The 25,481-nt window shown below is 47.8% G+C and overlaps 1 protein-coding gene across 4 annotated transcripts in view; it reads left to right on the top strand.

The window, feature by feature from the left end:
* Positions 1–25,481, top strand: part of ANO2 (anoctamin 2) — a 343,823-nt gene that overhangs the window by 279,048 nt on the left and 39,294 nt on the right. For all 4 annotated transcript variants that reach the window (XM_025461920.3, XM_025461921.3, XM_025461922.3 and 1 more), the window contains 3 exons: positions 16,755–16,866; positions 19,051–19,108; positions 19,270–19,370. In XM_025461920.3, coding sequence (XP_025317705.1) covers positions 16,755–16,866; positions 19,051–19,108; positions 19,270–19,370 — 271 coding nt within the window. The remainder of the gene's footprint in view (positions 1–16,754; positions 16,867–19,050; positions 19,109–19,269; positions 19,371–25,481) is intronic.

The following is a 25,481-nucleotide window of genomic DNA, read 5'->3' on the forward strand; positions in this document are numbered from 1 at the left end:
CCAGGCTCTACACATGGTGGATGTTGACTTTTGGTTTCTATGTGGATGTAGGCAGGGTACCTTCTAGAGTGGAGGCATGTGCACGTTCATCAAAGTGATATAAATTTCTTGAGGAGAGTCAGCAGAGGATGTTGCTTCAGTGTGTCTAGTGGCATGTAGGACTCTATGGAAGCACTTAGGGGGAGCATCCAACACTCCTGAAGGCCCAGGGGAGGCCTCTGAGACAAGGGCATCAAGTTGCTTTGCCCACAGATAAGTGGTATTAGGATAGGCAGGAGGACAAGAGTTCCTAGCAGAGGAATGAGAATGAGAGGTACACACTGAAGAGAGAGATCAGATCCCTTGGGGTTAAGAAAGGCCCATGGAGGCGTGCATGTGGCTGGGCTTATACACTTCTTTGAAGTCTGGGTAGAATTTTGGTGCCAAGCGAGGAGCAGAGAGCTCCGCCTGCAAAAGAAGGAAAACAGAGCATGTCCAGGGTGTGAGAGGAGCCCAGCGTGGCAGTTCCTATTGGATTGCCCAGGGCACAGCAGACAGGGGGATCTGGGCCCAGAGCATTGACTGAGACCTGATCTTTCAGTGGAAGACCTTGAATGCCAGGCCGAGAGCTCTGCTTCTTTTCACAGGCAAGGAGAAAGCGTTTGCCAGAGTTCAAGGGCCATACAATAAAAAGTACCCATCTTTCTGGCCTGATCACTGAACTAGCTGAGAAGGAAGGCAAAGGCAGATGTAGGCAAAGGCAAAGATTTCACTTTTAAGGTTAAAAAGAAGGCTACATGGGAGGAAGCAGCTTAGCAGAGAGCCAGAGAGGTTTCCTAATACCAGATTACAGACAGACTTTCCTCCCAGTGGCCCAGAGGCAGAGGACAGGGAAGCCTGGCAAGTCTCAGGACATGATGGGGAGGGAGGCCCAGAAGAACACCTGCTTCTTGCAGGCCCTTGGCTCCTGAGAGGAAGTCCAGAGGAAGTGGGTAGATGGTGAATGCCAGTGTCACCTTCTAGACAGACCAATGAAATAAGTTTCTGTACCCTGAGAGGGGAAAGGAGTGAGTTCAAGGAGATTAGGCAGGGCATTACTACTAAGCGCACTCTCTCCACATTGGGGAGACATCAGAAGTGGAGAGAAGCATTCCCCATCCCCCTCAAGGGCTCTGACCTCACACCACTGGTGATTTTTTTGAAAAGGGCAACACGAATGGAGCTATATGCTTGTAAAACTACCCTGGCAGGAACCTAGGATGCCACAGAGAAGAGAGAGGCAGGGAGGCCTACTATAAAGGAGATTATTGAGTGTGTTTGGCAGGAAGGAGGGAAGAGAGGAGCAGGAAGCCAGCAGTGGTGCAGAAATATCTCCCTGTTGCCATCTGCATTACTCTATCTCACTTGTCTTCCACAACTCTGGAGAGTAGGAGGGCTAGAATTCTAGCTAGAGTGTGGCCCAGGATCAAAACCTCATTAACAAGTATTTAGTGAGCACCTCCCATTACCAGGCTGGGCAGATTCTCTTTGCATCAGGCCAGAAAACACCATCCACACTGTGAAGCTATGTCCAGTGTTTCTAATAGCACCCCTTCCCTCACCCAGGAAGTTGGTGCTCCTTCTGGCTGTGAAACCAGGGGCCGGTGAGGACATCTGTGCCCTGGAAAGGAGATGAAATTCTAGTAACTACAATTTGTTGTTTCTGATAGTGATCCTCCTAAAGCGACTTTAGACTTAAAAGAATTCCATTATCCCATTTCATTCTCACAGAAACTGTGCAGTCGGCAAGGGAAGTGTCATCTCCTCATTTTACTGAAGTTCACACTCAGAGTCTCCCTCTGAAACGCAGATACCTTCTGTGAGATGCTGATGCGAGTTTCTTACTGACGGGACTGAAATGGTGTATTAGGGCCCCGTGCAGGAACCTGTCTGGGCCTTGTCGGTGCTGCCCTTGTCAGCCTGCAACCGGGTGCTCCCAGAAGGCTCAGAGAGGTGTTTTTGTATAGTGGAAGAGCCACTGAATTAGGGAGCCCAATGGAAGGAAGCTTTGAGGTCTGGACCTGGCTCCTTCTCCCTCCCTTTCCCAGATGTGTGGCATTGGGCAAAACAGGGAGCTTTTCTGGAACGAATTTTATGGATCCTTCCTTCATCATTTCCTCCCTCCTGTCCACGATCATCACCTCTGAGAGGGCTGTCATCACAGCCTAAGCACTGTGGACCTCTGGCTTGGAAATCCCACCCAGTCAGTCTTTCTCAGACTTTCTCCCTGGCTGGGGGAGGGGAGCACCACTCCCATCAGCCCCCACAGAAAGTTTTCCTTTTGGTCTCAGATCAAATATAAACTAAGATTTGAGGCTCTTGGCCACCTTCTTCCCAGTGTCCTCCTCCGCCCTGGGTGACCCACCTGACATCACCCTGTATGTTCCCACCTCTGTGCTGTGTTTAGGCTGCTGTAAGTGCTCTCACGGCCCTCAGCGACCCTTCTTTTAAGGGACTTCTAGAGGCCTGCCTCCCCCATCCTTTTCTGGACACTCAGCCAACTTCTGAACTCCTCGGACACAGATCATGCTTTCACTTGTTCATCACTCAGATGTGGCGTGCCTGCTGGGTGCCAGGCACGATTCTGGGAATATAGTTGGAAACAAGGAAGACATGGCCCCTACTCTCACTATGTTTACGCTGTAATACTGGAAAGATCAACAGTGAGTGGGAATATTTATGGAGGGTGAGAAAGCAAAAACAGTCACGTGACTGTGGTTTGGGGTTGTGCACTCTGGTCAAGTGGTCAGGAAAGGCCTGTCGAGGTGGTACCATGGTGGCTGAGACCAGGGCGACAGGAAGGCCCTGGAACACGGAGACCTGGAGGAAGGGCTCTAGGAAGAGGCAGTAGCAGAGGCAGAGGGGAGGGTGCAGAACAGCAGAGGGGACACCGCACCACAGACTGGTGGCCTGTAAAGCAGCAGGTGCGAGGACACTTGGGCTGTATTGTCTGCTCCACTCACTGGAGTTCATCACGTACTGTCTTCTCTCATTGCTGGACTTGTGTGTGTGTGTTTCCTGGTCTTGGAATAGATGAGGCTCTGCCAGGGTAAAAAATTAACCTTAAAATCTCTGGTGCATAGTGCAAAGTCATTTATCTGTTCTCACTCATGCTCCACATCCAGTGTGTCAGGGTGCGGGGCTCGGCTCACACAGCCGCTCTAGGGCGCAGACGGATGGAGGCCACACGGCCACATCAGCTGTGAGCCACGCAGGTCTGGGGCACCGTCCCTCACTTCCGCTCACAGCATGCTGGCTGGAAGCAGCCTAATTGAGAAGAGGCCGGAAAATGTGTAGAAGTGCATGGACATTCCATGAGCGGGAAAGGTCCCTGCTGCTTGCTCCAGCCAGGCCGTAGCGCCTTGGAGGGGCTTCTGGAGGACAGCTGCTCGGTCTTCCCTTTCTCTTCCTCCCCCATGTGGTGCCTGCCTCACAGTAGACCTTAGCACAAGTTTCTGAATGCAGTTATTGGTTAAATGCATCTCTGTCTTCCTTCGTCCATTCAAAAAGGCTTTTTTTTTCCCCAAGGAATGCCCTTAGGCTGGGCATCCGGCAAGCCACAGCAGAAGCTACAGCGGACAGTTACACGTTCTTTATCTCCTACTTACTAAAGGACCCGAGGAGATTTTGAGATGAGAAAGGTGAATGTAAAGTTGTTGTGATGGGACAGTGACTTGACAGACACAACGGAGGGATTGAAAGGTTGGAAGCGCCCTTCACGGCAGTGCGTGCACGCTTGCCCACCAATGGCAGTGGCCGTGTACCACGGGGTGCCCAGCACACCTGCCGGCCAAGGGGTGGCTGCAGACTCCAGGCCTTCATGGGGACATAGAGCTGTGAAGAATGCCACCTAATGGAGTGAGGATTCTACCAGAATTGGGGGCTTCCTTTGCCATTCTCACGCTGGCTTTAAGACCCATCTGGCTTCGTGCCTCAGATCTCCTGATTGATGAGGAGGCTGTGACCACTGCCTTGCTCACCAGGTGCAAACAGCTGGTGTAAACAACCCCAACAAGTTCCCAAGTGTTTCCTGCAAGGCTGGGTGGTGAAGACCGATTCCTTGGGAGCATCCTCCAACAGACCCAGACATCAGGCCGATCTGAGGGCCATTCTTGCCACAAATATTTGTGACAAGAAACAGAATTTGTTAGAAGTTGGCTCCGCAGTGGTAGATAAAGGGGGTAATTGTCTTCCTGGCTACCACATAACAATGATCACGGGCTTGGGTGCAAGACACACCGTGATCTGGAGCCCAGAGACAGGGACTGAGCTAAACCCTGCAGTGGTGGTATGGGGTCGCTAGGGAAAAGTGAATGAAGGTTGGGGCCTTGACAGCCAAGGCCCTCTATATAAATTGTGCAGCCCGGTCCAGCAGCATCAGGACTAGTTTGTGAGAATCCCAGTGAATGGGGGGAGGCAGGGACAGGATGGGCCCCAGTGATCTATCTGTTCATTCTTGAAGGAGTTTTAGGTCGTGGTCATAGGAAAGGGTCTGGTTCCTGGGATGGGAAACAAACAAGAGCTGGGAAGGACATCAGGACCTCAGATTCCCAGGCAAATCAGACAGAGCTCAGATGTCCTGGGAGGCTAGGTACGGGGCAAGGTGACAAGAGTCACCATGTAGACGAGCTCAAGGTATGCTTTGGCCCTAGTCTGTTCATCTGCTATCACAGAATACCTCAGGGTGGGTATAGATGGCAGAAATGTGTTTCTCATCCTCTGGAGGCTAAAAGTCTGAGATCAAGACACCAACAGGGTTGAGGAAGGGTCCTCTCCCAGTTCACAGACATCTGTCTGTGTCCTCACATGGCAGAGAGACTAGGGGCCTTTCTGGAGCCTCTTTTACAAGGGCACTCCTGTCACTCATGATGGCTCCACTCTCATGGCCTGAGCCTTTCCCAAAGGCCCCACCTTCTAATACCATAACCTTGGGGATTAGGTTTCCAATGTATGAATATCGAGGGGACACACACTCGCATAGCAAAGCAGCTTCCTCCTTTGGACACAGGGCTATACCATGCCTTTGAGGCAGCAAGCTTCTGAGCCCACACAGAGGGAGCAGGATTCTAGTGCTCCTGAAAACTGTAGGTTCTTATCCTGACCCATGTAGGCATGGGTTGGACTTGGCCTGGAAGGGAAGCCTGTCCACACTCCAGTTGTAAGGAAATCTAGCTGGAGACAGAGTGGGGAGGCAGCGCTCACAGGACGTTTCTAGACTGAGTAACCAAGACGCCACCAGCAGCTTGTTTCCATCATTCTTTATCTCTAGCTCTGCTGCCATGCCTCCTCTTCCTCTTCCAAGACCATGTGCACAGTGCTGGTAGTGTGTGGAGCTGTGCAGTTGATTTTTCACTCTCTGGCAGGCCTCTGTGAGTTACAGGGTTGAGTTTCTTGCAGGTACTCAAGGAATGGTGACTGTGTCAAGTCAGAGTCTCCAATTCTCTTGAACATGGCTTTGTTTGTGAGCTGTTTAAATGTAGCCAATGTCTTGCAGTTTTGCTGCCCCGGAGGCCACTGAAGTGCAGCCAGGTTTTAATGGAGTACGCATCATGTACTGGGCACTGGTGGGCACTATACATAGATCATGCCACAGACTTTTCACTGTAGTGCCAGGAAATTGTTCATTGCTTTCATATTACTTCTGGGAAGCCTGAGAAGTTTAGGAACTTGACACATGAGCCCATGGTTGTGGGGTATGTATGTACACATGTGTGCATGCACACACCAAACACTGCTCCAAGCACTTTCTATTTATCAGTATATTTAATCCTCAGAACAGCCCTCAAGGGCATCAGGAGTCTTTATTTTTTTTTATGGATTTTATTGGTTTATTCATGAAAGACACACAGAGAGGAGCAGAGACACAGGCAGAGGGAGAAGCAGGCTCCCTGTGGACAGCCCAAGGTGGGATTCAATCCCAGGACCCCAGGATCACGACCTGAGCCAAAGGCAGATGCTCAACCACTGAGCCACCCAGGTGCCCAGGTGTTGGGAGTCTTAACATGACCATTTTAGAGTCAGAAGACTGAGCCACAGAGAGATGAATAACAAGCCCGAGTTCATGGGGCTGGTAGGGGATGAGTGAGACCTCACCGCTGAGACCATGATGCTCTGCTGTCTGGTAATATGTAGCTGTTCTTGTCCTCAGGAGATTTTAGAGGTGTTTGCGAAAGCAGAAGAAAACACCACCCACGGCTCAGAAGGTTTAAAGGGCAATGCCCCCAATCCATATGAATGACAGGTGGTAGGGGTCTCGGGAGGGGCTTGGAACCTCAGAGCAAACTCTGCACGCATGAGAACACCTGCTGCTTAGGTTCACAGACTCTGGGGTCCCACGTGCTTCATTAAATTAAAAACAATTTTTTTTTTTCCGAAGAATTGAAGTGCCTCAGTCTAAAATGTTGTATCCAGTTCTAAGCCATCCCCAAGGAAAGCCAATCTATTACTACTAAGGAGAAAAGAGAGGGAAGGAAAAAAAGGAGAGGAAGCTCAGTACCAAATGCTACTAGGACATCAAAAAAATATTTAAAGAAAGTTTTGGACATACACGGATGGATCTAATTTTCCATCAAATGTGGACAACGTGTGTTTTCAGAGTCAGGGGGACATGCTGGCTTTGTTGGCTCTGAGTACTGAGACAAGGGGACTCGGCTTCACTGCAGCCTAAGCCTGCCCAGGAGCGTAATTTCACAGCAGGTTCGCATGTAGACACGTGTGGACGCGTGTAGATGCATGTGGACACATGTAGATGTGTGTGGACCAGGACCTGTGCTTTCTCAGGGCTGGAGGGTGGGGGACAGAGGTGCAGAGACCCTAGTGCTGGTCATTTCAAAACCAGCCTGAGAGTCAGGTCTACCCGGGTTGCATTCACACTCTTGCATTCACACCCCCCCCACCCCCGCCTGACTCTCTGGGTGGCCTCCAGCAACTGGGGAGGCAGCACCTCCTGCCTGCCCATCTGTGAGGCCAGGGGAAGGGTGTGGCACGGGGGGATCCTGCCATTGTCTGTGGGCCCCCTCTGTGCTGTGGGCATGAAGTCTTGTAAACGTTGTCTGGGAGGGACAGGGACCACAGGAGGCTGCTGCTAATAATAAAAAAGACCTGATCATGGTTAAAGCCCCAGTTCAGGGAGCAATTCTTTCCAGTTAGAGGAAACTATTATTAGAAACATGCTACTTATAATAGTTTAATACAGCTGGCAAGAATTCCTTCCCAAACTTGAGCCATGACTATGAACATGACTCTTTTATGTTTCCGGTTAATCAGGGGAGCACTCCTTTCTCCTGTTAGCAGAAGTCCAGTCTATTCCTCTCCTTTGTTTGAGTTTTCTAAGAACCCCGGCTCAAGACTTGAAGCATGAGGAGAGCAAGGAGTATGCTGGGCACTCTCCATTTGCCATGTTTTCTCTCCAGACCCCTTCGCCACCAGGTCCTGTGCCTCAAAGCCCCTGCAGGTGGCATCACAGGGGCTCCCCAGCTCTGACCTCCAGTTGGGTTCTGCCGATAGGAAGCCGTGGAAGAGCAGGAGGAAACTCAGCAGGCCAGAGAGGGAATTGGGGCTGGTTCTTCCCTGCTTCTCCCTCATCTTTGGCAGAACCGCATCCTGTCCTGAGCACAGCTCCTACAGAGGAGTCCTCCCTCGCAGTGGTCCTTGGGCTCCCGTGACTCCCTTTCTTCTTCTCACCCCTTCGCCGCTCTAAGTAGTACCTTTGTTACACTGCCCTCCTTGGAGGTGAATTCTGTGTCCTGCTGGGGTCTTGACTAATAGCGGGGGTCCGGCCAGAGTCCATGTTTGAACCGGAAAGTACCTGCAGTACATCTGGCCTTTCATGCTCCTGGCTCTCATTGCTACACACCATTGCTGTTCGACGCCAGCCCTGTCCCTTCTGACAGAAGAGGCTGGGTCATTGCTGAGAGGGTCCCTCTGCACTGCAGGTCCCCGGTGGGCCATTGTTCTTCAGGGAAGATAGTCCTCCTGTCCAGAGCAAGCTCAGCTGAAGGGCTGCAGCTGGCAGGGTCTCCTGCTTGCAGGGATTCGTATGCCACTCCACCCCATCTCCAGGATGCCGTCCATCCCACGGACCCAGAACCAAGGACTCCTTTCTCCTCCTAGAAATCCACCCGAGGAGCATTCAGCTTATCTCCTTAAACTTGAAAAGCGCAGTAGATCTTTATTTCCCTCAGTCTATACACGAAATGTTTAAGGATGGTTCCCTCTGAGGAGTCAGGACAGCGAGGCTTGGAAAAGTAAATCATTTGTCTGGGGACAGTGTGGGACCAAAACGTCCTTCCAGTCCAAGATCTTCCTCTCTGCTTCTGGTACAGCCCTGTGACTTGTCACAGAACACAGAAGACCAGAAGCTGGAAGCACTTGGGTTATCACTCGGTGTACCTGCCACCTGCGGCCATGGCTTGCTCAAGGCTCCGGTTCCTCGAAGCTGGGAGCTGGCCGGATATACCAGCCAACTGGATGCTCTCCAGCTGGTGCAGTGCTCCTCCCCACCAGGGGCATGGCCCAGGAGGCACAAAAGCACAGAGGTCCAAGGACTCTGTGCACCCAACATTGAGCTCTTAAGTTTTCCTCCATACCCGTTACTTCTCACCCATTTGTTTTCCCCTCTCAGGAGGTGGAACCACCACCCACTCAAATGCTCCTACTAAAACCCAATTGTCACCCTGGACCTCTCTCTCTGTGTCCCTTTCCCCCCCACATCTTGATTCCAGTCTGTGAAGTATTGCCTCTTTCACCTTCATCCATACCCCAGATCTGACCACTGTTCACAAGTTCCCATCCTAACATTGGTCATCTCTTGCCTGGACCACTGTACACTTCTCATTTGTCTCTCTGCTTCTGTGACTGTCCCTGCCACTCCACACACACACACACACACACACACACACACACACACACACAGAGCTTGTTTTCTGTGATCCTTTTAAAATTTAATCTCACTCTATCCCTTCCTTGTGCAAAACGCCAAGGCAACTTCCCATTGTGCTTCCTGTGAGATCTGAGATCCTTCTCGTTGACCCGCCCCTGCCTTCCCCTCCAGCTCCATTGCCTAAATAAATGGTTTCTCCTTGCTCAGAATGCCTCAGACCCTTGGGTCTTTCCATTCCCTCTATACCTATAGCTCTTGCCCCTGGCTCCTCCCGGGACCACAGGAGCTCCACAGCATCCCTGGGGCCTCAGCAGAGAGGTCAGCTTCCCAGAGGCCTCTCTTGACCACTCCGACTAAAGCAGTCTTCTCCCTGCCTTTTATCCTCATGGCTCTCCAGAGTTGTACATTTGTCTGTGCCCCTCTTCTGACTGTAAGCTCCACGTGGCGGGGAGTATATTGGTTCAGCCACCGCTGTATTCTCCGTGCCTGATGCCTGGCACATAGTAGCCACTTGAGAAATATTTGTGGAACAAAAAAAAGAAGAGAAAGATAAAACATTCCCTCTGAGCTATCTTCTGTGGGAAGACGTGAGATGAGCTAAGGTGGTATGGGTCCCTTCCTTCACTGGGTTTGGTTTCCAGATGCCCCACTGTGGTCACAAACCGGGCACACCTACCTATTCTCTCCCTGCTCCTATCATTGCCAAGGGGAGACAGTCCTCATAGGGCAATTTTAACAATCAAATGGGGAATCCACGTTCAAGTACCCGTATAGTACCTGTTACACAGTGGGCACCAGGCTTAGGGTACTACTGATTGGCCCATAATGGGACCAATGTCTCCTCTCTCTCTCTCTCTCTCTCTCCCCACCCCCCCCTTCTCAAGTGCTCCCTTCCTACTTAGTCTCCTTCTTTCTTACAATGAGGTGCCCTGGGGTGCTGTCACCTTGGGGGCTAGGCTGCTAGACAGCATGGTAGGTCTCCCAGCCCTTTATCTAGGAGCCAGAATCATCTTCCTGACTCTAAGGGAGGGATCCCTTGCACTAAAGACACTCTCTAGGGCTACAGGAGTATCTCAGGAGCACCCATCCTTAATCTCCAGTTCTGGAGCTCTCTGCTCCCTTAGGCAATGCACTGGCTGCTTAATTACCCAACTGGCTGGCTTTTCCTATGGTGATTCCCTCCTAATGGCACAAACAAGGCAACAACATCACATAGGAGGCCAAGACACACCTGCCCTGCCCCCGCCCCCACAAACACACACACACACACACACACACACACACACACACACACACACGGAGGGAAGGCCAGATGGTAGGGCTGTCAGAAAACATTGCTGTTTGCAAAGGCTTGATCTGCCCTGGGGGAGAGGCAGGGAGAGCTGGCGCCTTTGCCTTCTGACTCAGCCACAGAGGTTCAGGCCCTCCTTCCTTCGCCCAGAGCAGTGCCAGGGCTGCTACTACTTGACATACACACTTGGACATCCCCTCATGCCTTTTTGTTGCCATGGCCCTAGCTGTGCTGGCTGGCTTGTTGGGGGCTCCGGCTACACTGAGCTGCTTCTCAACAATTCAGCAGCATCCTATTGCTGGTCATACTGTTTCTATATGATTAGGATGGAGCTCTGGGGACTTTGAATTCTGAGCGGCCCCCTAGGACTAACTTGGGCTTTCATACTAATTATTTTCCAAGGCAGTTTACAGCTGGGTCATTTGTAGTCATATTTTTTCATGACATGATGCTCCAGAGGTTTAACACTTAAGAGAAAAGGAGGCTGGGTAAAGGCTCTGCATGGATATTCTATCGGATTGCCCTTCTGGTCCTGGATGGAGCCTGCCCCCTGTTGGAGATCTACCTCAGCAGGTTGGAAGCAGGCAAAACCCTCAGAAGGCCTCCAGTCGATGTGGGGTGACTTTCTGGGGGACGTGGGATTTCAGAAGCCAATAATGATAGAGGGGGTTTGCTTTCTGCCCACTCACGTGCTCTGTGTTGACTCCCCTGTGGTGATCGTGACCTAAAGGCACTGTGTTTGGAGTTTTATGAAGCACAAGGCTCTGGGCTGTTCTCTCATGGGCTCAGATTTGGGCCACTCCAGAGGTCTGTGTCTTATGAGGGTAACCTGCCAGTGGCCTGAAGTGCAGATGGTCCTTCTTGGCCTGAAGACATCATTCCATCCCAAGTGGACTCTGGGAAAACTTGTTGTATTTCTTGAGTCACGTAGTCTGCATCCTGGACAGATGAGACTCCTGGTGCTGGCTGAGAGAGATCCCGCAGTCCACCTGGAGCTTCAGGGCTTCGACACTCCCTACCCCCACCCCCGTTATCTCCATCCCTGGGGGGAGGTGTCCCCTGAAGGCCTCCTTCCCTGGAAGGCTCAGCAAAGCACAGAACATGGCTATAGAGCTTCTCTGAGGTGGGGGCACCCAGCTGATTTAGTGGCCTATCAAGTGGATTTGGATTGTTTATTGGAAATGCCCATTATTTATGGTGGCTCATGGCCCTCAAAGCACAGGCAAAGGCTGTTTTTAGAAATAAAACTAATAAATAATAACTAGGTCCATGATTTATCAGTATGGAGGAAGGGAGCCCCTCATTTCCAGTTGGAGCAAAGCGTCCTGAAAGGATCAGATTTTCTCTCCCAAGAACTTGGAGGAAATTCCTGCAGGGATTGGGAGATCTGAGAACAAAGAGTTCAAAGGAGATTATAAAAGAAAATCAAAGACACGTGCCTCTCTGCACCTCATCCTTAATCTCCTTCTAGCCACATTGACAAGTTTCCCAAATTTTCAGCTCATTAGATCTGATTACTTATTTTGGGGTGACAGAAGTTTTAATTGTCTTAGCCCCAAACTATTTTAAAATGAGAGACAAGAAGTGGTTGTTACTGTTGAATTGGCTGCCTTGGTGACTGGTCTAAGGATCAAAATCCTACTGAAAACCTTTTCCTTTCCACTCCCTCCCTCCTCTTCCCTCCCCCTCTCCCTCCTTTCCTCTCTCCCTCCTTCCTCTCCCTTTCTTCTCTCCCACTTCTTCCCACTCCCTCCTCCTTCCCTCTCTCCCTCCTTCCTTCTCCCTCCCTCCCTTCCCTTCTTCCTTCACTCTCTCCCCCTCGCCTCCCTTCTTGCCTCTCCCCCTTCCTTCCCCCTTTCTTCCCTCCCTCCTTCCCTACTTCCCTTCCCTTCCCTACCCTTCCCTCCTTCCTTCCCTTCTACCTTCCCCTCTCCCTCTCCTCCTCCCTCCTTTCCTTACCCTTTCCCCTGCCATCCCTTCCTTTTGTCCTTCCCTTCTTGCTCTTCCTTCCTCCTCTTTCTTTCTCTCTCCTCTGTAGCCCAGCACAACAGGGCACATGGACAGTCTCTGTTCATGACCCTGTGCCCATCTTGATACAGGACTTAGTCCTTTGGTGTATCCCTCCCCCAAGAACAAATCCAGGATTCTCTGAACACTGGTGAGGAAAGCAGATTTTAATGCATCTTTATTGAAGATTCCATGGAAAGGCTAATGAGGGTCCCCACTGCAAATGACAGGACAGTTAAGGAGCATTTCTGCTGGGCACATCTGCCTCCCGCCCCATCACTCCCTTTTTCTTCTTTGGCCTGGGCTCTGACCTCCTGTCTCTGTCCGTACCTCACAAGGCACAGGCTGTAGCCTTTCTGGGTCCTGCATCTAACTCCAACACCCCCATCTCTTATCTTGTGGGTAAGGTAGGGAAATTTAAATTAATTAAATGAATCTGAAATGGAAATTAAGGAGATTTAACTCTCTTTTGCTGTTGCTTTCTTGTGACTTCATACCCATAGGCATTGGTCCTTCCTTGGAACACAACCGGCGATTTTTAGGAAATTTTTGGAATGTTTTCACTATTCCAAATCATATTTTTTTTCATGTCACTCACTCACTCATTCATTCATTCATTCATCCATTCATTCATTCAGTAAATATGCTTAGTAGGGTACATCTAGTGACAGCTATGACCCATCAGAAGGTGAATCTGACTGTGTTCATTGTGGAAAAGCCATCCAAACTGTGCATGGCAGGGCTGGGTGACACGGGGCTAGGGAAAATGAGGGTTAACAGCGACATGGGGGTACAGAGTTAGGAGATCTTCAAATGGCAAGTGGCCTTAGAAACTGTGGGCAGACAATTCCTTGGCCTCAGCCTTGTTTCCTTTTGTCAAAGAGAATAAGAATCAGACTGAAGATAGGGATTTGGACCTTGAGCCCAGGCAAGACTTGATAAACATAAATCAAACAGGGAGGCACTGGCCACTTTGGCAGAATTCGTAGCAGGGAGTTTTGAAAAAGCCCTTACAGGTTAAATATCTGAAGGGCTTTGCTAATGCATATAAACTGAAGAAGAAGTAGCAGACGAGGCAGTGTTCACTGTGAATGGTGAGTACAGACCATGGTCCAAATGCTTGCTGGGTAAGGCAGTGTGGGATCGGCCTGGACTTCTAGCTCATGAGACTGCATCCATGTTCCTCCGAGTGTGGCAAGGAGAAAAGCACAAAGGTGTCTACCAGCTGCGTGTTATCATGTAGACTTTTCCAACTTCATCTCCTATAAAATGATGGCGATGTCCCAGATTCCCTAGCAGACTGTGTTTATTTCCAGAGTTGTCTGGAGGATGTCAGGAAGCTTGGCCTAGGAGTTCTGTGGAGGTGGAGACTGGGGCTTTTCAATTAGACCTTCCCAGCCATGTGTCAGCAGGGTCACCTACTAGCTATCCTCACTGCTGATTGGTAGTAAGTGCCCATTAATCAACATGGAAACGGTTCCCAGAACTTTAGGGGCTAGACAGGTACACAAACACCTGGCCGCAGATGGCCCAACCCGGCTGCAGAAAGCAGGGCTGCTGGCTTGGAGGAGGTGATGGAGTGGGAGGACAGTATTCAGGACAATAGAAACTATTGTTTATTGAGATCTGGCACTTGCCAAGCACTAGGCTGAGGGCTTTATAAGCATCTTATCTTGTCTTCAGGACGACCTGGGAGGCAGATGTCAGTATGCTCTTTATGTAAGTTCAGTCCTCTACGCTCCGTATTTGAAGTTGGGTGTGTCTGATGCAACTCTCTGTCCCTATGGCCATCTTTGGAGCAAAATAAGCAAATAGTCACTCCCCTCAACTCCACTGAGCCCAGAATAGCATGAGTGGGTGCTCTGTAGGTTCAGGATGGCCTGCCAGGACCTCTAGGACTGTTCGTGAGCATAAGCAAACTAAAGTGGGCTTCAGGATGATGGGGCTTTTGAGAATGAACCAGTTTTCAGAGTTGCTGGCTGCCCAGGGGCGACGCCATGTTTCTTAGGGTTCATGGGGGCTAGGTCAGGACTAGACAATTGGGTAGCTCTCATTTCCCCAGGCCTTAGGGAGAAGTGGAGGCCAAGATCTCAATTATGATAGTAGTTTTATGGCATCTCTAAGCTTTCCTAGGTCTCAAGGCCCCTCCCAGGGCCATGGGTCCCTAGAGGCTCATGTCTGCCTATGACAGTCTCCTCGGTAGGTTACTGTTCATGCTTGGACCAACACTGATGCATCATCTGTTATACTCAGGACTGTGTTCTAAGATTGCAAATGAATGAGGGGCTCACTGAGCTGTGTGGGAAGACAGATCATGGATACATAGCATTCTTCTCCCTAAGATCCCCTTCTGCCATGACTAGAGGGGAAAGGATTCCTTGCCAGTCAGAGATTAAATCTGGAAAAGACTTGGCAGTTTGCAAAAGGCTTTCCCAGAGACCTTGGCAAATGAAGCTCCTTGCAGGAAGTGTGGAGTCATATTCATCCTGGCAGCATGCAGGTGGTACTCAATGAATGTGAACTGACCAGTCACAAATATTTCTTAGGTACATATCAAGTGGGCTGAGGGTGGAGGGTGGGGAGGTGAAAGAAGATGTGTGGTGTAAACAGCAGCCAAAAGTCCTGATTTCATAGTGTGGTGTAGTAAAAATTGTCTTTGGAGACAGGCAGATCTGGGTTCAGACCTTAACTCTTATGTAATCCAGACTTACTGGCTCTGTGATCTAGAGCAAGGCTCTCACCTCTCTGGACCTCAGCTGTCTTTATTTGTAAAAGTGAGATGTGATACCTCCCTCACATAGGTAGGTAAGGATGAAACAGGGTAGCAAGTGTGTGCACCTGGGTGTGATGCCACCTGTGGAGCAGCTTGGAGCAGACACCCCTGTACAGCACACACATCTCCACTGACCACCGTGGAGGTCACTGCAGCTCTCTGCCTGCAGGTGTTCTCTGGTTGTAAGCATGCTCAGCCCATGCACAGGAGAAGGCAGAAACGCTAGGGAGTCATGTCCAGGGGTAACCTCACTCCAGCGGTAACCTTCAACCAGTGAGGGACTCCACTTTCACACTCCTTAGTGTAATAATTACGAGGGGTGTTTCACAGTCTCTTAGAAGGTCCCAGGGGGACTGAGCTCCAGTAGCCTGCAGCATGAAATTGCTCATGAACACATCCATGCTGCCTTCCCTCCCTTCTCTGGCTCATTCCCTCGCCACGTTTGCTGGGAGCACTTCCCAAATAAACCACTTATTCCCAAACTGCTTATTTCTTGACAGCAGGCAACACCAACTAAGACAGAAGATCAGTGAAAGCTCCTGTTGTGATTTTCAGAGGGCATGGATATAGGTAATGAATGCAGGGAGACATAAAATACCATGGAAGAAAATACCACCGTCTGAAGTCATCTAGGAAAGCTTCAGGAAGGAAATTACAGACCACATTTGATCTGAATGCTAAGGGTTGAGAAGGATTTGTACAGGAGGGGATGGGCCTCGGAAGGGACTTTCAGGGCAGAAAACAGTGTTGTATCCATTCTTCCAAAGATTCCTACTAAAGCTGTGTGTGAGTCAGGTGGGCAAACAAGTCACATGGACCCGTGCGTCAACCTCATCTGGACACACCACCTCCTGGCTGGCATGGTCTTGGTTGTTTGGCTTTATGCTCAGCACTCTTTAAGGCGATACTGTATTAGTGCATGTGCTGCAGGGCTAGGGCTTTCCTTCTGCCCCTGAAGTGTGGCCCTATAACCTTCTATCTTTGCCAAGCCAGTTGCCAAGACCTGTGAATCCTCAGCAAACACTCTGCCCCATTGTTCACCAGAATATCCCATGGAACTTGAGTCTTCTGAAGGCATCGTGAGGTTTCTGCCCAGTGTTTCTCAGGATCCTTGGGGGATTCTGTGCTGACTCATCTGCTTGAACTTCTTAGGACTCACTGGACTTGCTGTGACCCCCAAATCTGAGGCATTAGTCTTATGTTTGTTTCACTTATCTGATGATCCTGCATTGTGCATCCTTTGAGTAAAGAAATGCAAGGTGTCTCATTCTATCCAGAGAGCATACAGATGCAGGGTTTCCTTCTAGAAATGAAGGAGGAGAGAAAGAGGAATAATGTCACAGTGCCTAAGACAAGTCTCTGCTGCTTATTGAGTAGTTCATTGGTTAACAAAAGCCTTTTTCATCAGGAACCTTTGTTCAAATAAAATCTTTCTGAATTGGCAATCACACAGGTAAAAGCCGAATTCCTCTTGATGAAGTGAGAGTGCTTCGAGGAAGCTCTCCTGCTCAGATCCCCCATAGAAAAGCACAGTGTGAAACCATTGCTGGAGTGGGGAGGACGGTGGAAGAAGAAAGATGATGATTATATGTACCCTTTGCTTTCTGTAGTTCCATTGTACCTGGTTATCTATTTGGGGCCTCCCAGATGAATTCAATTCTAATGTGCCAGAGAGACCTTGAAGGAATGAGAGCTGAAAGACAACAGTTTACGTAGTCGGAGTTAAAACTGACGGGGTGAAAAATCTGTCTCTCAGACTTATCAGCTTTGCTTTTATCTTTCAGAGGTTCCAAAAACAGAACAGACTTTTGAAGAACGGCTGATACTCAAAGCTTTCTTGCTAAAGTTTGTCAATGCCTACTCACCCATCTTCTATGTGGCCTTTTTCAAGGGGAGGTGAGTACAATGGGATCACACATGGAAGCGCAACTTGTCACTAAGACAGGGCCCCCCACTAGAGTCAGCCTGTCCCCACTGTCAATTCACACTGTTAGTCCCATTCCCCTCTTCCATCTGTATCACACTGCTGGTGAAGCAATGGCATTAGCATGGTAGCATTTGGGGTTAGAATCTTCAGGTTCTGACAACCAGGGAAACTGTACAGGGATTTGACCCTGGGCCTCCCAATGTTAAGGACGGGATAGGAAGGAATTTCAGGTCTAGCGCGTGGCTTCTAGGTCTTGCAATGCAGACTTCACAGGTTAAGGGCACAGTCTTCCAGGAGACTGCCCTCACTCCAGACACTAGCTGCCGGCTCTGGGGTTCCTCTGCCACTCCAGATTCAGACTCACTGGCTATGGCCACTAACTCCTCAGGTTTGATAATTCTCTAGAATGACTCACAGAACTTAAGAATGTTCTACACTTAAAATTACAGTTTTATTATAAAGGGATACAATCCAAACTAGCAAATGGGAGAGGCACAATGGGTGAGGTTTAAGAAGGTCCTAAAGGGAAGTGTCCATGTCCTCAGTACGCATTAGCTCCTGGCACATCAATGCATCTCACCAACCAGGAAGCTCCAGACCTCAGTGCCCACAATTGGTAAGGTTGCATCACATAGGTATAATTGCTTGAATCACTTGCCCCATGACTGAGCTTTGCCTCAGCCCCTTCCCCTCCTGAGGTCAGGCTGCTACTACCTAAATCAAAGGCCCAACCCTCCAGTCAGATGGTTGGTTTTTCTGGCCACCCCCACCCCATCCTGAGATGTTTAATGTGCATAAATTAGCATAAATTTAAATATAGTCCTAAATGCCCAGCTTGAATAACAAAGAGACTCCTACTTGGAAACGAAGGATTTAGAGGCTTCTCCAAGAACCAGCGACAAAGGCCAGTCAGATTCTTTATTATGTAATACATCTAGATGTAAAATCACTTCTGATAACTATTTCTCAGGGTAGGTCAGTTGGTTACCTATAAGGAGATTTCCCAGTAGGCATTAATTTTGTCAGGAAAGCTTCCCTAGCACTAAATTCTCATCAAGCAAGCATTCCATAGCAAGAGCTATTATTGCATATATTTGATAGTTTCTTACAAATATATTTGTGACCAAAACCACAACCCCCTTGTTGGGATGGTTGCCCTTGACTCTTACAAAATTAGAGTAGTAGAGAGACTGTCCTTATTAATGGGTGCTTTCCACTGGTGCTTTCTCTCTAAATTTGATATCAATAGCAAGTTTCATACATCAATATTCCAGGCCAAAAAATAGGGTCCTGACTCTTAGGTGACTCTTAGATAAATTTGTGGTATACTGAAAGAGATGGTCTTGTCAACAGCACATTGCAATAAGTGCTATAATAGAAGTATAAAGAGAAAGTGTTGGCGAAATACTTAATTGTGAACAGAGACAGTGAGAAGACTTCATAGAGGAAAGATTGGAGCGGAGCCTTAAATAGATGGGTAGGCTTTCCACGGGTGGATGAGGGGCTAATATTTCAAGTAAGAAGGAGTTTTCTCATTACCTGGCTGGTTCCATGATGGGCTTTTCCACTCCACTTCTCCCCACCTGCCCCACCTTCTTGTCCTCAATAAAATAAACCCTACTTGGAAAAAGAAGGAGCAGGCTACTTCCATGCCTTTGAATATTTTCAGTAAGAAGTCTGCATTTTTCTTTTCTGATCCCAGAAATCTCTACTTGCAACTTTAGCCTATCTCCTCCTCCATTTCCTGGGAAAACAGAAACTCTTACTGAGGAGCTACAATCAGAACTCAATTCTTGACGTTAGATGAGGGAAGAAGGTGCACAGATAGTACACTTCGAGTTAATCCAGACCTTGTGGTGTTTAGGCCCAGAAACTATCACATGTGCACATACATGGGACATTTCCAACCCCACACCGGCCCCAGCCTCAGCCCCTGTCCCCTGGAACTTGGGTTAAGAGGTGAACTGTAGGTGGAACAGGTGATGGCTAGCCCTTAACAAGATGTAAAGTCCTACCACTGGGTGATTCAGCTCCCTGCCCTGGCCAGCACTTTCAGGGAGAGTGTTGGACAGTGCCTGTTCCACTCAGAAGGCATGCCTTCAAGCAGCCCTACATTTCTTCTTCCCTAACTCTCCCACACTTCTGGATTTCAGGTTTGTGGGCAGGCCTGGAAGCTACGTTTACGTGTTTGATGGTTACCGCATGGAAGAGGCAAGTACAGCCTGGGTGTTACACGTCCAGCTGGTGGTTTATAGGTGTACCCCTGGCCCCAGCCCCAGCCTGAGCCCTGGCCCGAGCCTTTCTTCTTGCCTGTGCCTCTCTGAGCTCTACTTGGTCTAACCACATCTTCTGTTATCTTCTCTTCTGGGCAGTGTGCTCCAGGGGGCTGCCTAATGGAGCTCTGCATTCAGCTCAGCATCATTATGTTGGGAAAACAGTTGATCCAGAACAACATCTTTGAGATCGGAGTCCCGTAAGTAATGAACTCCTCTTCCTTCTCCGTTTGCTGTCCGGGGCCTAGTCCAGCAGGACCCCACTTTCAGCAGGGTGCTCCTGGCCTCCTCCTCTCAGACAGCTGGTTATTTACTCCTCTGTCCACTTGCCAATAATTTTCCCCTTGAGGCAGGGCACCTCCCACGAGGCTTGCTTGCTAATCTAATTCAAGAGGTTTAAGGCTCAGAAAGATTAATAAGCACTTGCTTCAGGAACTTAATGACAAAGTGGCAGAGCTAGGAATCAGGTATCTTGGACCTCAAAGTGCTCTCTGTCCTCCCATTGAATAAGTAAAAAAGATGCATTGTGGTGGATATAAATGAATACAAAAGTTGGGAATATTACATAATAATTTAGAGAAATCTCTAAGAAACTGTGGAATATGTGATCTTAGAGGGGGAAGGACATGGAGCTGGTAAAGCTCAGGCTGGGTCTTCATGTGGATCTTCTCTCCTCTCCCACATGGTTTTATACCAATTTCATAGAATGACTCCTTTCAGTTAGATGTTGCCTTGAGATAGTCATGAAAATAAACACTTAGTCATAGGCACAGGATTGAAAAGAAATGAAAACTCAATAATGAAAATCTACCTTCAGGTCAAAGAAAAATGTAACCCCCTCTCCCCGCCATCACCATCTTGCATTTCTATTGCTTTTTGGTGCTCATGTACCATTCCTTAGGCTCAGTCCTTAGAGTGTTTTTCCGCCTTCACTCTGAGAGCCTCAGGGGTAGCCCAAGGTGTATGCTTTTCTTGGAAGAGGATTGGCAAGCATGTTGATGCCTGGGCATCTTGTTGCACCTCCTTGTTTAATCTAGCCTCTCATCATCGGTCAGGAAATCATCACTTTTGAGAAACTTCACCCTCTGAAAGTGTGTCATGTTCCCTGCTTTCTGATTGAAAGTCATTCGGTGATAGTCAAGCAAAGCTGGTGAAACACATGGTCACCGTTCTCTAGGAGCTTACCATCTCAGAAAGAGACCACATTTGTTATGGATAAACATCCAGAAAATATACAGGCCAGGAAAAGATGTACCAAAGCCACATGTGGCTCCTTTGAAGCCACAAGACCAGCCCCTCCACTACTGCTACAAAGGAAAGTCTCCGTTCTCCTTCAGACATCTGGGGAAGACACCTGTCCTTCCAGAACATTGTTATTCTGCTCTGGGTGGAATTGTATACAGCTTGCAAACATGAGATTTATTCATCCCTGGACATCTGCTCTACCACTTAGTCCATTCACTCTGGATCCAGAGGCCTTTTATAGAGTATAAGAGAGACAAGAGCTCAGGCATATGTTTGGACAGTGTATTGGCATGTCCCCCACCCATCAACTCCATCAGCTCCAGAGCAGATGAAATTAACACATGGCTGTTTGCCTTGAAGGCTAAATTTTCTTGTTTATGCTTGATGCATGTTTAATGTGCCACACTTTAATTGATGGCAATTGCACAGTGACTCATAAAGCTGTGGGCAAGTCACTTCTCTAAGTCTTGCTGTCCCCCTCTCTTAATGAAAATGATGGCATTAGACTAATCTCTAAGGTGTTCTTATTTCAGCTCTGACATTCAGGGAGCCTCTCCTTTATTCATTGAAGCTGGGCCCTACTGGTTCCAATTGCAGGTCACTTCTGTTTCAAAAGACTTCCTCATTTCAGTTTCTAGTCTGCCAAAGGACACATACGACATAATTATGATATATATATATATATACACACACACACACGTATATATATATGTATGTATATACACACACATACACACATATACATATGCTACATAAGATATGTAGTTAATTATAGTAATAAATATGTATTTAGTCCCTAAAGATGTAGAGCAAAAATTCTTCTATCAAGCCTCAGTGTCTTTTATCTCTAAAGCTCTTTATAATTATATGGGTTCTATTCTGAGTTCAGTCATATGAAATCACAACGATGGTGATTATTGGATTTTCCACTCTCAACTCAGAGCCCATTCACAGTAAATTAGACCACATCCAATCCAGAGTTCAAGCACCTGGTGATATCTTTTTGTGTGACACCATTGAGAAACGTGAAATAAGCAAGAAAATCAAAAGGAGTCCTTCATAGTCAAAAGAGAAATGACAGTTGAACCTGACAGTGAAGAAGGAGAAGTATTATAAAAATCAGATTTAGTGGTCTTGAATTCTTTGATGGAGGTAGCATATCTCAGTAGGTCAGGGACTGTCCAACAGATCTGGGTTTAAATTGAGGCATTATAATATACTCACTGTGTGACTTGTTAAAGTTGCTCTAAAAGGATTCTCATGCAACGTGGCTTATGTAAAAATAAAGGTTGGATGAATGCCCAGCTGTCTGGAAAATAGAAAATATGGACTCCAAAAAAGGAAGAACCATTCTTAGAGTTTCTAGGCAGCCTAGGTGACTAAGCGTCATTACCTTTTTGTTTGTAAGTGATGCTTTGTGAGTGTTGCAAGTCCAAGAATGAGATTGAAAAGACCAAGTCAGGAACACTGTTTTTCTCTTCTGTTCGGGGCCTAATGGCCTTTGGCTTACATGCCTTCAGATGCTTTCCCCTCAGGGGAGATAAATATTAGTCTTAGAGGCCAGATTTGATTTTTAAAAACAGAGGCAAGTCTGAGGAGTTAGATAGGTGATCATACTCAGGGTAAAAATATAAGATTATACAGCTAGAAGTTGTTTATCCTCTACTTCTGAAAGGAATTTTCTAAGATTCTTCCAAAGAAAATTTTGAAATGTTAAAGACCAATTGACTTTTATCAGTAAGCCAGGTAATCAGCTGTGATTTATTCCTCTTCACAAGGACAAAATATTCTTCTTAGATTCTGTGTGTGTGTGTGTGTGTGTCTTGCAGAAAGTACGATAACCACAATTTTGTTGCCCTTGAGAATCTTAACAGTCCAGTAGGCTTCTCGTAGAACATTGTTTCCCAATCTTCAGTGATTTGTGAGCCAACTTTTGAAGTTGTTTTCTCCATACCTACCTAAACAGCTGTTTGCATATTAATTTCCTCTAAACCAACTCACTTTTTGTTTAAATTCATAACATTTTTGAAAATGGAAAACAAACACTGCCAGTGACCATGAATAGCAAATTGCAGTAGAAAGCAACACGATAAAAAGTAAACATTATTAGACAAACGATAACATCAGCCTAGGATCTGCATTCTCCTTGTTATAGAGGAAGCCGCACAGGCGCTGGGGAGTTGTTAAAGACATGCCAGCAGCAGACTGGGGGTTTTTCCTTGACTGCCATCAAAGGGACTGAATGAGAGCAGGAAAGGAAAGAACTCTCCCAGATGATCTAATGAGATGAAGACCAAGTATAGAGCCCTCCAAAGTGTCAAAAGAACTGCTATTGGAATGTGTCTGTTGCTCAAGAAATGTTGCTTTAGAGCAATATTATCACCTGTTCATCCCACAGGTTTCCAGAAGGCTGGTACAATGTGGGCCATGTCCATGGATACTGTACAGATGCCCTGTGGGACCTGGATGAGCTTTACCAGCTTGCTCAGAATCTCCATTGCTACCCCTAAATCTGGTTGGTGCCAGATAGGCCTCAAAATCTACAGGGCCATGCAGAAGCCCAGCTTTGTCCAGGCACCTTCCACCAGGCAGCAGCAGTCCCATCTTGGCTAGGCTTGATTCAGGGCCTGGAGATGGAAAAGCAATGTGCTTCCAAGGGAGGCAGTAAAACTGGGGGCAATAGGCTCTTTAAAGGCAGCTCTGCGACTAATTGAGGACATGATAATAAATAAAACTGCATTGCGTGATCTGGCCTTGGACTCTCCCTACTCAGCAACCCCAGGCTCCTGGGGCCTGACACAGTTGTGACAGATGCTTTCCAGAGAGGAGCTGGATGGTTTTAAACATTACAGGCCCCAGAACAATGCTCATCGGCAGCTCCATCTGAGATGACTTCAGACATGGCGGGCAGAATCGGATCTCGTGCTATACTGCCCAAGTCCCCTGATGGGGGTTTCCATACCCGCCTCCTGCTGCTGCCCCACACACCCCGCCTTTCCCACATGTGTTTGTGCAAGATAGACTTTGGATCCAGATTGTATGGTGCCCCTGAAATATGGCCCCCACATCCCAACTTCTCAGTATAATTTTATCTGAAACTCAGCTCCAGTTATCCTTGAAGCAAAATTGAAAATGGTCCTTTCTTTTATCATTAAGAAAGATGGAATTTTTTTTTTGATAAAAGGTAAAATGCAGTCTTTTTCAAATGCCAGATTCTCTCCTGGATGAAGTCTGAGACAGACAGAGCAAATGTATGAATACTTCCACTAGCGAAGTGTCCCCCATCCCTATTCTTACTAAAAACACCAGATCACATCCCAGAATAGCTGTAATGTACCCTGGACACGGCCAGTAAGATTTTATAAACTCTCTGCTTTTTCTTTCTCAATAAATGTGATAAATATTACATTTCAAGACATAAAACAGTCTCTCTTTAAAGCCATTACAGGTGAAGGAGGTCTGTGTTCTCCAAGACAGAGGAATCTGGCCATGAATCAGAAGTTTAAGGAACAAATTTGAACCTTGTCGGGTGTCAAGGAAAGGGATACATAGCTCAGACAGTGCCGTGTTCCTCTTCTTTGGCTTATGTAGGGCTTGGTTCTGTTTTCCCTAATGAGACTTGAGGCCTGTGAAGCCTGGGTCTATGGAGAGCTGCCTGGGGCCCAGAGTCCTGTGGCAAGAAGGCCTCAGGTGTGACAATCACCCTGGTCTTGGGGTGAGCCTGTGGAGTGCAAGTGAAGGAAAGGCTCTGAGCCTTCCGGACACTTTCTCAGACCTGTCATTAAAAAGGGGATGGAAATATTGCAGAGTAGATGAAAAAGACAAGAGGTAACATCAAAGGAGTTATTTTAACGAGCGAGTGCATCATACGGTCGGAATCATAATCTAAAGTTTTCCAAAGGGCCCATCTGTATGTTATACAGTTTGCAGGATTCCTGTTAAATCCTGTTCTTGAGGGACTTTCTTTATTAATTTTTTTTAATGGTCACTGAGATCTCCAGGAGAACTTCTGGGAAGGAGGAGTGCCTAAAAATTGTTTGTGGATTTTTTCCTACCACAGCGTCTTTGACCTCCCACAATGTGTAACACTGTGACTGCACTCTTTCCCAAAGCTCCCCTACCCCCTCTTCCCTCTCTACCACATGGACTTGCAGTTGGCCTTCTGTTCCTCAACTGCTGCTTTCTTGCCCTTGGAAGACCCTACGCCCTCTCTGCATCCCTTGACTGTTGGTATTCCTTTTCCGCACTCCACCCACATGTGGGCTCATTGCTAGTTTTGGTTCTTCTCTCCAGGATGGTTCTTAATATTGTTAGCTTCCACCTGGACCTATTTGAAGGGCTCTCTGCCCATGTATAGAACGCTTCCTGGATTTCTACTTAGTTATCATATGGGGTCCTCTGCCTCAATGGTCCTTCTCCCCTTTATCAAAATGGCTTCTTCTCTAGTGTTCCTGTCCAAGGAAACTACCACCACCTACACACATGGCCAAGAAACTCAGGATAGTCCTTGGTTCCTCATTCTGCTTCCCTTCCCATATCCAGGTCACCCCCAGCTTCTTAACTCTGCTTCCTGAGTCTGTCTCTGTCTGTCCTCCTGTCTACTGCAGTCATCCTGGACTCTGTGGACATGATCTCTCACCTGAGCTGCTACCTAAGATGGCCAACAAGGCCTTCCATGCTGTGAACTTGCTCTTTCCTCACTTTTTCTCCCCTACTCTGTGCTCCGAGCATTTGGAACTCCTTCAGTCCCTTCTCTGAGCCATTTTCACATTTGCCTTGGGCCATTACCTAGAACACACCTTCTCCCTCTTCCCCACACTTCTTTCATCTTTCATCATTTAGTTGGTTTACACATCTCTTCCTCAGGGAAAACATCCCCTGATTTAGGTCAGGTTCATTTTCTTCGTTTTCCATTCTCATAATTACCTAAATATCTCCCTTCATAAGACTCACTACACATTATTGGTAGCATGCACGCACGCATTTATTTATTTATTTATTTATTCTTTTAGAGATCTTATTATTTATTCATGAGACACACACACACACACACACACACACACACG

The sequence above is a fragment of the Canis lupus genome, chromosome 27, assembly GCF_003254725.2.
Source record: "Canis lupus dingo isolate Sandy chromosome 27, ASM325472v2, whole genome shotgun sequence".
NCBI classification, from domain to species: Eukaryota; Metazoa; Chordata; class Mammalia; order Carnivora; family Canidae; genus Canis; species Canis lupus.